The sequence below is a fragment of the Dermacentor variabilis genome, unplaced genomic scaffold, assembly GCF_050947875.1.
Source record: "Dermacentor variabilis isolate Ectoservices unplaced genomic scaffold, ASM5094787v1 scaffold_13, whole genome shotgun sequence".
Classification (NCBI taxonomy): Eukaryota; Metazoa; Arthropoda; class Arachnida; order Ixodida; family Ixodidae; genus Dermacentor; species Dermacentor variabilis.
In genome coordinates this window covers 19752850-19765168 of record NW_027460291.1, presented here as the reverse complement: position 1 = coordinate 19765168, position 12319 = coordinate 19752850, and the positions used below count along the sequence as shown (strand labels likewise).

The window sequence follows — 12319 nt, the reverse complement described above, 5'->3', positions numbered from 1 at the left end:
CAGGCGACGGCAACACGCATCGCGGATAAGGCGGGCACAACTGTGTCATCAGACACGCACAACACACTCTTCTAGCAAGCTGCACCTTCAAAGAGCAGAGGTGAAACACTGGTGCCGACACTGAGTTCTCACGTCCGGCAGTCAACATTAGCACCACACAATTGCAAAAAGTCAATTCCCAGAATCACGTCATGCGAGGAGCTAGGAAGAACAGTAAACTCTGCATTAGAAACTTTCCCTCCCAATGACACATCCACGTTACACAAACCAACCGGGTATAATGATGCACCACTGGCTCCACGGAAACTTGTGCACTGGTCCCAACGAAACATTACCTTGCGTCCCAGAAGGCCTTTAAACCCCACACTCATGACCGAGACAGTTACTCCCGTGTCGAATATTCTAGGAAAATGTAACAAAGAACATGTATCCAAGTTTGTCGCGGCAACATTAGAGTGTTACGATAGCCCCTTTGTACATCGTTTGTGCAGTCAAATTTGCTTACAGGTGTATTTTTTCTCTTTCGTATATTACAAAATCGTGTGTTATACCTATGATACTCTATATCCATTCGTAATAGCGTTTCTTTGCCAGTCTAACTTGTAAAACAGTTTTTCTTAATTGCAGCGACACAACTTTCATGTTCTGTGTAGCTTCTGGCTGTGATCTAGACAGTTTTTCTCTCATTTTTCTGTTATGAAAAAAAAGGAATTAATTCGATGGAATTGAATTCAATTAAATCACGGCTCTCGCAATAGCGATAGCTTGTTCACAGTTAAAGAACACGCACAAAAGATCTATCTAAGATGACTCTCTGTCAACACTCGCAGTATTCTTTTAATTAAGCAACAAACAATTCTTCACGATAATTTTTTCATGCTAAGCGTTTCTGGAAAAATCATAAGCCATTCAACTCTGCGAAGGTTTTTGACCAGCAAAGCTGTTAACACACGACGTGGAGGCGACACCTAATTTTGAACAAAGATACAAAGTTGTTTATTGCCTTGATGGGTAGCCATCATGACGAAAGGTACGCACACTCCTTATTGTCTTGATAGGTGGTCATGATTTCACTCGCAACTGCAACCACATTCTCTGATAATGTCAAATCGACCCACGCTGGGTGGTCGGTAGGGCCGGATCGGTGAGGCATCGCGTTCCGTGCATGCAACGTGGAACGCGCAAACCGGTCCCTCTTTAGTACCGGCACATCTACATTCAAATCACCGACAACGGCAACAGGGGTAGTTTCGTGGCAGCCAATTCAGACAAAGTGGGTAGTCGTGAACCTTACGGGGGCTATGGGCCATTGCATTTTTTGCCTGCTCACGGGAGCATGTACGCTTACGAGAGTGTGAGCCACTGGTGATGTTTTTGTTCACGGAGAACAAAAATGCACTGAACTCTAGCCATATACAGCTTCGCTGCAATATACACACGAAGGAAATGAGTGGGCATACTTTTCATTTCAAAAGCGCTATTGACAAGTGCTCTCTTTGATGCCTCTTTGGCTGCATGGATGTTACCCATTATAGATAGTCGCGGCCTATGCGTACTGGATTACGATACACACTCGCAAGTGGCGAGATCGATCCCTCTGCTGAAAACATGTTACATTACACCCCTACGCCATGGTGTTTAGGATGATGCCAAACACTTCTTTCCTGTAACAGGAATGGTTGGCCGGATACGATTTCTTGCCGCTTCGTTCGAAAGAGCACGGATGAGCACAATTCCATCGCAACACCCAAGAGCTTGGGAGTCTTCTCGTGACGAAGAAGTGTGACGACAACGGCATGACGACGATGGCAAGAACTGTATGACGACATGGTGGGACGACGGGAACATGACGACCATTATATGACGCTGTAATGACCACGGTGCTATGACGACGATAGTCTGACGGCGGCGCTGTGAAGCGGCAATAGTGTGACGACGGCTGCATAACGACCACGAGATGAGGACCGTCATGCTGTGACGACGGCAGCATGACGACGGTGTGACGAAGCTTAAATGAAGACGATAGCATGAGGAAAATTCGGTGATGATGCTAAAATGATTACAATTGTATGACGACGACCGTATGTCGACGATTACACGACGACAAAGAATGACGAAGGTAGAATCACGATGACGGAGTCACGACAAAGGTATGATAAGGATGTGTTGATGGCAGTACAATCGCTACGACAACATGACGGGGATCGAACGGCGACGACGGCGACTTTGCGATGATGCGATAACGACAATGGCATGACGATTATGGAATGATGGCGACGGCATAACGAAGGCAACGTGGTGAAGATGATGTGACAACGCAGTGACAGCGACGGAGAAAAGACGGAGGTCAAATGACAGCAGCATGACAATGAAAGAAGAATCCCAATATCATGAAGGTAATGGCATGACCATAACGGAAAGACAACGGTCGCATGGCAAGAACGGCGTGTAGGTGTTGCAGCTCCCGTTCAGAGATCACGTGCATCATCTGCCGCTGTCGGCCGCTCTAATTTTCACTGCATCCCGTGTTTGTTTGCACTATGTCCGGTACAAGCCAATGGGGCAGACTTAATAAGCACAGTATGAGGTGTTTACTTGAATTTGAACTATTTTATCAATCGTAACACGATATTTGCTCCCTAATAAAGCTAACGTTTTTTTTCACACCTCTCGTTTTGTCTTACCTTAATCGTGCCCACTAAGTGTTGTGAACAACTGTCATTGTAAACAAAAAGAACATTTTGCAGAAAGAAGTATTGCAAATACATTTAAATCTCTCCTGTAAAGGACCCCACTGCTCCAATAAGTGAAAATTATAGTGTTGTTAAAAATTTCGAACTGCACCTTGTTAAGCTGGTTGATGCCTATTAGAAGGAATACCTACGTACCTACAAGCTATCTTCTAACACATTACAGGAGCTCGCCAATATTCGTTCGAATGTACAGGTGTTTAACAGCAGAAGTGCCCAACTCGGTGGGCTTCAGCATGTAGAACTTCTGATTGTCACCAAAGCCTATCGGACACTTTGCCGCGCTTGTGAAATACCATGCATACGCTTGGTATAAATCTGTCTCGATAATCCGTGTCCATATTACAAAAGTTTCCCCTTTTATTCTGAGTCTCTAAGTCGTTGTCTTTTATTCTCGTTTGTCTATTCCAACACAATATGCTTAACTGCATTGGCCATTATGGGCTCAAAGAATACTAATTGTGTATGGTGAATGCGTGTTTGATAAACTCTCTAGTTTCTCACGTTTTTTTCTTTGTTTTTTTATTAACCGGGAGGACATATGCACTTTACAAGTATGTGGTAATGCAGATTACTGAATTAGGTAGGATGGTGTTAATGCTTTATTTTTGTCGTGTTGTCGATGTTTTTGATGCAGAATGTTACGAAACGATTTTTTGCGATGATTTTGTATTCCTACTAGGACAAGTTGGCCGACTGCTGCCTAGATTCACGGCCGATGGGCTCGTCAGTAGGCTTATGCATATATTTTTTTTCCTCGGCCTTGCCCATGTACACAGTGGGCAAATAAAGAAAGCTCAAACTATGTGTAATACTAGCTAATGTGGCCGCCTTAATTTGCACTATATTTTCATTTACGGACGGCACTATCTTTGGTACCTGCCGACATTATTTGGACACAGAAAGTCATCAAAACGTAATCGCGTCCTTGAGCGTAACACTGCTATGACGTTACTTCTGACAATGCGAAAGAAAATGCTTTGGACTTAAAAAAGCTAAGGCTCTTCTAAGGCTCCTTCTGCGGCATGGTTCCACACATTATTGTTTATACTGAACCGTGGCTGCACAGCGAAATACCTCGTAGTAACATATTTCCCTTTCTCACACTCTTCTTGTTAAGGGCAGGCCTTACACGCAAACACGAGTGGTAGGTAATCTTATAGGCTACATTCAGACAGGCATCAGCAGACAGGCATATCTCTGCATCAAAGTGGCTTATCGGGTCCTAGCTTTCTTTTAATTGGGTAGCACAGACTGCAGACGCCACTTCAGAATATCTAAGTGGTCAGCAGTATTACATGTCTGAATAAAAAAAAATTAAGTTTGCCAAATGCGTTATCTAAGCCTACTTAAGGTTTTTGACAGCGCCTTAGATCGGTCTTTATGCCAGTAGGCGCACTGACTAAGGTTTTGGCATCACGTTCGCAACAGTACCCGTGACACGTATCCGGCGTTTTTGCAGCGCAGTGATCTCTTTAGCATAGATTTCAATGATTACAACATGGAAATTGGGGAGCAAGATTTCTCTGATTACGGTCTCGTGTGCCTCACGTCCCTTCTGATCTGCTAGCCATGTTATGCTATCAATACATAAGTGAGCATCTGGAAATGTGCCTTTCCGATTTAGGGAATGCCCGTGCATATTTGAGAACTTTGAATTCAAGTTAAATTATGTGCAATTTCTGTTTAAATTTACTCTGACCAAAGTGAAAAATTTGAAAAGGGAACATTAGATGACTCGCGACATTATTCATATCAAACGTGAAGTTATAAAATTTAACAAGCAGTGTACTCCTGCTAGTCTGATAGGTATTGAGCAATGTAACCTCACCCATTATTAGAGTGTTGTCAAAAGAGTACTGCTTCAACGTACATACCCCGGCATTTTGGGCGTTGCCCTATGGCCATCTGTGGAAATTCATCTAAATGCAGCGGTGCAACTAAATGAGCCGCTCAGTGGGCAGCATTTAAAGAAAGTATATTGCAAAACACAGCCCGAATTTCAACGTCTCAGCAACCTCTTGTTGGTACGCTCTTCTAATAACATGTGTATATTGTTACGTTTGGCGTAGTAGCTGAGCACCAAACACTGTGGTCAATGGTCTGTGAACGACTTTATCATTTGTACGGGAAAGCGAGTCACCATGGTGCAGCTCGTCTTTCGAGGCTTGTGCGTCTTTCAGTGTGAACGAACTGGTGGAGTTTATCGTGGGAGCAAAACGACAGGTTTCCCAAAATTTCAGCGCAAGATGTCAGCACAAGAAGTGGGTTTACCTTCTGGTAAGCTTGGGTCATTGACCCCTCTCCGCACCAAGAAAATGAGTCTGGTGTGCTTGCGTCTCCCTTTCCAGGATCGGCTCGGGGGCCGCGCGTGTGCTTGGCGTTGTCCTCGCCCAAGGCTGCGCTTCCCGCCATTCCAAAGCACCGGACTGGTTGAATGCGACTTTACCTGTTTTTCTAGGAGGCTATCTAGGGAAGACGAAATATTTTTTATGGAATCCCTCTGTGCCTTGCCAGAATGGTTTAGCGTCATAGGTCCTCTTGTAGAAGTGCCCCGAGAACAATGTACCTGCGTACTACGACGTAACACGTGCTGTGCTCGCAAGTGCTGTAGGTATGAGTTTGTCTTTACCTGTTTGCTTCTCTCACCCCTCTTCCGTTGCTCCAACCTCGTACTCGTCGACAAGGAAGCAGCTCTACTCATAAAAGCTCGGATGACGGCTTGGGTCAGCCGTCGACGCTTCGGAAGCTAGCCGTTTCTAGACACTGGTGGTGCAGATTAGAAAGTTACTCTACAAGGGAAGTGACGCCGCGCTTCGGAGACCAAGACTATTGAATGCTGCAATTTACTCTAGTTATGCGTAACTTTGCTGCGGCATTATAGCAGATTTTTAATCCGGACAAAGGCACTGCTATAACGCACCGAGGACTCTACGACTAAGTGTCCTAAATAGGCATGCTGTTAAAAGGGCGTACAGTCATGTTGCTACCAGCATGTTATTGAAATTTGGGCGGCCTTCTGAAATATTCTTTTTTAAAATCTGCACATTGAGTTACGCTTGTGCACTATTGCTCAAAAGATGGCTGAAGGGCCAATCTCCAAAATTTCTGGACATGTTTCTGTGAAAATTTAGTTAACGCGACCCCAGTAATCTTTGGACCATTATCAGAGAAAAGAAATCAGTATCGCAAATATTCTTTGCGGAGCCATTGGTCCAGGACACAGTGACGTTAGCTAGCATTTTAATACTTATTTTTATAGCGAGTTCACCCCTTCTTCTAAGCTAATATTTAGCCCCAGAGTTTTGTTCTTGTTCTAGTATGGTATAGATATATGTTACTGGACTTGAAGCCTAAAGCGCCCTATGATATTTTAAGCGTTTCGATCAGTCGTGAGGGCGTATATGTGGCTACGTTTCTAGTTAATATTTTTGTGCTCCGTTCTGGCTTGACAAATCGCCAGATAACGGACAGACCACAGAACCGCGCATATATATGAAAAAAGGAGACCACCGAGCACTAGGAAACAGCCACACATTTCTTTCATCGTCATCGTGTCGTAAACTAATCGAACAAGACCTTCTTATTAGCATAAACGAATTTTCATAAGACAACGCTATCCTATCAAAGCAAAACGAAATATCTCACAATTCATTCTTTTGCGTTATCCTTAGATAGGTACGGCAAGGTTTAAGTTTTCTTTTTTTTAGATTTGATAAAGTGTTTGAACAAGTGCCTTAGGATCAACTGATCTGAAAACTGAGAACCACAGGAACTTTCCTTTTTTTCGATTTCAGCTTACACGACCAGACGCAAACTACCCTCAAATATAATACAAGCAACCAAGACTAGTATATCATTCTTGTTATATCTGGTATACCACAATGCAGTGTGAAAGCCTTTCAGCTTTCCTCTCCCTTAATAATTACTATTGTAGAAAATTTAGCGGCTAATAAACACAACACAAGCGCCAATAACTGACAGTTAAAATGTTCGAAAAAATACGCATATGCTTAACTTTGAAGCGTACGTATCCGAAAATCCGAAAAGCGTATCCGAAAAGCCTATCCGTCAAGACAGCTAGAGAGAACTGATCCAAGATCTGAGGCGTGTGAATGTCATCCTCCACCAAACTATAGGAAGGAAAGAGAGCTCGCTCTCATGAAGGGCTACAGAAGCCTGACTTACCCACCATGTAGCGCTTTCCTTACGCGGTTTTGTGCTTGTTTAGTTTTTTCTCGTCATCAGGTCACGAATCGGGTGAGAGTGCATGTGCGCTGAAACTGCATCGCCAGTGAGAGGAACAAACTGCTCCTTCAAGTGCACATTAAGCAACCTGTTCTTCTGTCCCACTCATATTTGACCACCGTTAAGGTTTATACAAAACTGCACGCTTCATGCTGGCAATACACGCAAAGTATGGCCGGACCGGCAGTGAATATCTGCAACATGGGGAAATCATACAGGCACATATGTACGCAACTTTTCGCACGGCTGCTATTCTTACCCATTTTGAAATATTGTAATGCAGGCATTGCGCATTATGTAACACACACGAATATATGTTTTCGTTTTTGTGTTTCAGTGCATTATACACTTCTGGTACATCAGCGCTGATCTTCAAATTTACGCTGCGGCTGTGGCCTTGTCCCTCCTATCCATAAAGTAAGTATTCGAACGTCTCTGCTTTTTCCGATTTTCATATTGAAAAAAAAGGACTGCACTTTGCATGTTCATCTTTTCTCCTTCCTTTACGCTCTGCGCTTTATCACATACCCACCCTGCAGTCCCAATATGGCACCCAGTGATTTTTTTTAGTGCCGGATCTTAAACTAGCGGGCTGACGCTGACGCTGCAGTGCTACAGTAGAGAGACGTTGCCCGTGCGTCAATCGGCGCATTTCACCTAAAGCTCGATATCTGTGCTCCATGTCACGAGTCGTTTACAGCACTCTGGAACCTCAAGGACTCCTTAGCCAATAAGAGAGCGGAATGCCCCTCGAGAGCGCCCGGTCGTCGGCTGCTGAATTGGCGGTATACGAGGCGCCTTCGCAAAGGTACCACATGTCACGTATCTCTGTAACGTATCATGTATCAAGCAAATGCAAGACTAATCCTGCCATTAATCAGGTAGTTACGCCCGGAACTATATTGCCATGCCCAAAAAACAAACATCGTACCTTCAGGAGCCCTGCAATTGGCTTCTGAGATGGACTATAGGATAAGCACCCCAGTGCCCGCGACGACTATAATTCTGCCTCATCTTTCCACGACGCATTGATGCTTGATCAATTCTGTCCCTCCACAGCGCGCTCAAGCGCGACGTTGAGGCTATTTAAAGCTAGCACTGCGGCACACAAACTGAAACACCGTTCTCCACTGATGTTGTAAGCCCTTCCATCGCTGTGGTTCGTACAAACCGACGGAAAAACCGTATTGATATATATATATATATATATATATATATATATATATATATATATATATATATATATATATATATGCTCCTCTCTTTTTCGTCGTCTTTCACCTTCATTTGGGCGCGCTTCCGCGCTTTGCACGTGCTCGTGGAGCCCTGCTGCTCTCGCAGATAAACCACTACCTTCTTACGGCTGGACTGACCTGTCACCTCTGCGTCTTTATAGTCGTACTCCGCCGCCGTATGTCGTAGGTGCAAGCGAAAAGCGCACAAGCATGATCTGCAAGGATGTTACCTTGATCTCGCGCGCGCAAGGAAGGAAGTTAGGGAGGAAGCACCTGGTCTTCTATTGCGAGCAAGGCAGCAGGGGGCGTTCTTCGGCCGCGGCTACGTACAGGCGGCTCAGCGTGACCACGTTGACCGTATCTTTAGAGTGATCTGCGGTGGCTACACAGCCTAGATGCACCAAGGGCTGATGGCTGTGTGTGCACTGTGTTCTCGCTGCTTAGTTTTAGTTGAAGCGATACGCATACGATATAATACGATACGCCACCATTCTGACACGAAGTGTTCGCGGTCATCCAGTGAATCGTGTTCATATTTACCCATGTGCGCGCGACACCATGCTTGTTAATTTAGTTGGTACGTGAAGGTGTACTACATTATCATCATCATCATCATCATCATCATCATCATCGTCGTCATCATCAGCCTATGCTTATGTGCACTGCATGGGGTGAAGGCTTCCCCCAGAGATCTCCAATTACCCCTGTTTGGCGTTAGCTGATTCCAACTTCCGCCTGCAAATTTCCTAATTTCATCACCCGACCTATTTTCTGCCATCCTTGATTGCACTCTTACCCTTCGCACCCATTCTGTAACACTAATGGGCCACCGGCTATTGGTCCTCCGCATTACATGGCCTGTTTAGGTCTATTTCTTTTCTCTTCTTGCCAAATAGAATATCGGTTATCGCTCTTTGGTCTCGGATCTACCACTGCCCTCTTCCTGTCTCTTAACGTTATACTTAACGTTTTTCGTTCCATCGCTCTTTGCGCGGTTCTCAACTTGTCGCACCTCTTTTTTAATCTCGAAGTAGCTGCCCGATAAGTTAGCACCGGTGGAATGTAGTGGTTGTGCATTTTTCTTTTCAACCACAGTGGTGAGCTTCCAGTAATGTTGGATAATGCGTGAGGCATGCACTCCAATGCATTTTCTCTTCTCTAAATTTTCTTCTCATGATCAGGGTCCCCTGTGAGTAATTCACCTAAATAAACGTGCCCGTGCACATATTCTAAGGGCTGAATGGCAATCATAAGTTCTTGTTCTCTTGCCAGGCTATTCAATATTAGCTTTGCCATCTGCATACTAGTTTTCAGCCATACGCTTACACTTTCTCAGTTAAGGTCCTCAATCATTTCATGTAACTCGTCTCTAGTGTTGCTCAACACAATAATGTCATCTGCAAACCGAAGGCGGTCGAGATATCCGCCATCGATCCTCACTCCTAAGCCTTCCCAGTTTAATAGCTTGAATACTTCTTCCAAGCACGCAGTGAATAGCATTGAAGAGATTGTGTCTCCCTGTCTGACCCCCTTTCTTTGCAGGTATATTCCTGCTTGTGTAGAATTAAGGTAGCTGTAGGACCTCTGTAGATATTTTCCAAGGTATTTACGTAAGCATTCTGTACTCCTTGATTACGCAATGCCTCTATGACTGCTGATATCTCTACTGAATCAAATGCCTCTTCGTAATCTATAAAAGCCCACACAGAGGCTTACTATACGCTGCGTATTTCTCGATAACCTGATTAATAACATGGATGTGATCCACTGTAGAGTATGAGTTTCTGAAGCCAGCCTATTCCTTTGGTTGACTAAAGTCCAGTGCTGCCCTTATTTTCTTGGGAAATTATCTTGGTAAATATTTTATAAAATACTGAACTTATGCTAAATGCAAGCTAACGCAACTATAATTCTTCAATCGTTTAGCATCACCCTTCTTATGGATTAGTGTAATGTTGGCATTGTCGTGAGGCATTTCATATAAAGGGCCTCAAGGTTTTCAAGCACAATATGTCCTTTATCTTAGTACTTCATCTGAAACTATAAAATTTTAAGTAAAAATTAAAAACATTCGGGACACATTTTACGGCTGTCCTCATCCGAACATATCCAGCTTGCTCATTTACTGCAGCGGCGTCATAGCACTTTACCACTGGGCTGGTGCATTGCTCACGTGCACGGGGAGCATTTCAGATAGCATATGGGACATGTAATTAGAAACCAATGCCAGAAATATGTTCGCTTGACTAGAGTTCAAAAACTTTACGCGCTCTCACGTGCTCGCTACCTCAGCGTACCCTTGTAGGAATACGGATGCAGCAGCCCTGAAAACTCAAGATCATTTGATCGCTAAATAGAGGCAAAAAAGACACAACCCGGGTCGTTTTTTTTTTACTACAACAAGTACAATGAGCTCAGAATCCAATATGAGTGCGATGTTTATTTTATTGTTAGAACGCGACCCATCTTTGGGACAACCATACATGGGCCTTAAATAGCCTAAATATTTTACTGCATGCAAAATTCAAGATGTTTTTTACAGTAGTACATTTAACAGTCAATGGTCGGTATTTATATTAAAGTTTCATAAAAATTGGACAAGGCTTTTTTTTTAAACTTCTCTAAGATGTTCCAGTTGTTGCTAGCTTTTTCACTTCAGCAGTTTGGGGATCTTATCACGCAATAGATGCGTGTTGTAGTTGTTTCATGCTTCGCTGTGTTATACGCATACGTGATGAATGGCGATACGGCATCCCCGTTCCTGTGGTCACAGGACACGTACGTGGCAAACAGATTCTGCGGCGTTCGGTTTGTCCCTTCAACGAGACCGTTGGTGTGTGGACGATACGGCGTTGACCATCGGGAATGTGCACCGCCCGAACGGGGAAACTCTTCTACAGTGCCGGAGATAAACCAGGAGCGGAAACTCCCTATGCCTCCCTTAGGACACTCGGTCCCATGCAGATACGCGGCGGCAGAGCCGCTTCCACCGCTGGCCCGATATCCAACTGAAAATAATTCTGGAACAAAGCAATGCCTCCATGACGTCACTGATGAGGTCAGAGGGTAGAGGGAGAGGGTGCGCCGCTGCGAGGAGGAGGCTTGCTGCGAAGCCCTCCTTTCCTGATTCGCCTGCAAGCGGACTGTGTTCGTGCTCTCTTGCAGGTGAGAGGGCCACGCGGCGACATTGGCCAAATAGCGAAGCAGAACCCGCTGAAGTGTGCCGTGTTTACTAAGCGCTTGTTTTCTACCGCGTTTACATTGGAAGCTTCCATTCACTTTTAAAACACTGGGACAGCACTCGTACACACGAGTGTCGAGCAATTAGAATAAAAATATTTATATACCAAATCGTTATTAACTACAAATATTAGCAGGTAATATATACATTTCGTCATTTCGGGAAGGTAGTCTCTTTGAAATTCCTAACTTGTGGTTAAGTTTATTGCTACAGTTCAACTAGTCAGCAGATATAGTAGGGAGTTGTATAAAGAAAAAAGTTCCTGGCACCATTGCTCGTTAATTTTGTACACGTGCTGTGAAGCGGATCAACTAAAGCAGGCCAATTCTCAGTCAGCCAAAACTGAACACAAGGAAAAGTTGTACATTTTTGTTTTTATTCACACATTCCGTACTGAAAAAAGACTGACCTCCACGCGTTGCGAAAGCGTCAATCTGCAGAAACAATTTTCATTCACACCTAAAATTTGTAGATCAAAAGCGAAGGCAGAATTCCAGAAGATTCAAACCAATGCGTGAATTAACCATCGCGAGCTCATCACACGGAACTTGGCTATCACTAATAAGATCTTGATGAGGGCTAGTTGGTTCATCACCTATGTTATGACGGCGACACATTTTGTGGCTTACAGAAAGAAGGCAGAGTACAATACGTGTATTTCATTGACAATATAACTAAGGACCCAATGAATTTTAAACTGGCTACATGCATCTGCCTGAACAGGAAGTAGCCTATAATTGCTCTCATTATTAGAACTACATGCCCAATCAGGGGGCGTATTTCTATAGCACTTACAAGCGCATATAATCTGCCTGTTGTCACACTTTGCGTCATATTCATAAATA

The 12319-nt window shown here is 44.1% G+C and overlaps 1 protein-coding gene across 1 annotated transcript in view; it reads left to right on the top strand.

The window, feature by feature from the left end:
* Positions 1-12319, top strand: part of LOC142566832 (nose resistant to fluoxetine protein 6-like) — a 339215-nt gene that overhangs the window by 232340 nt on the left and 94556 nt on the right. The window contains exon 10 of the mRNA XM_075677724.1: positions 7336-7415. Within this exon, the coding sequence (XP_075533839.1) occupies positions 7336-7415 (80 nt within the window). The remainder of the gene's footprint in view (positions 1-7335; positions 7416-12319) is intronic.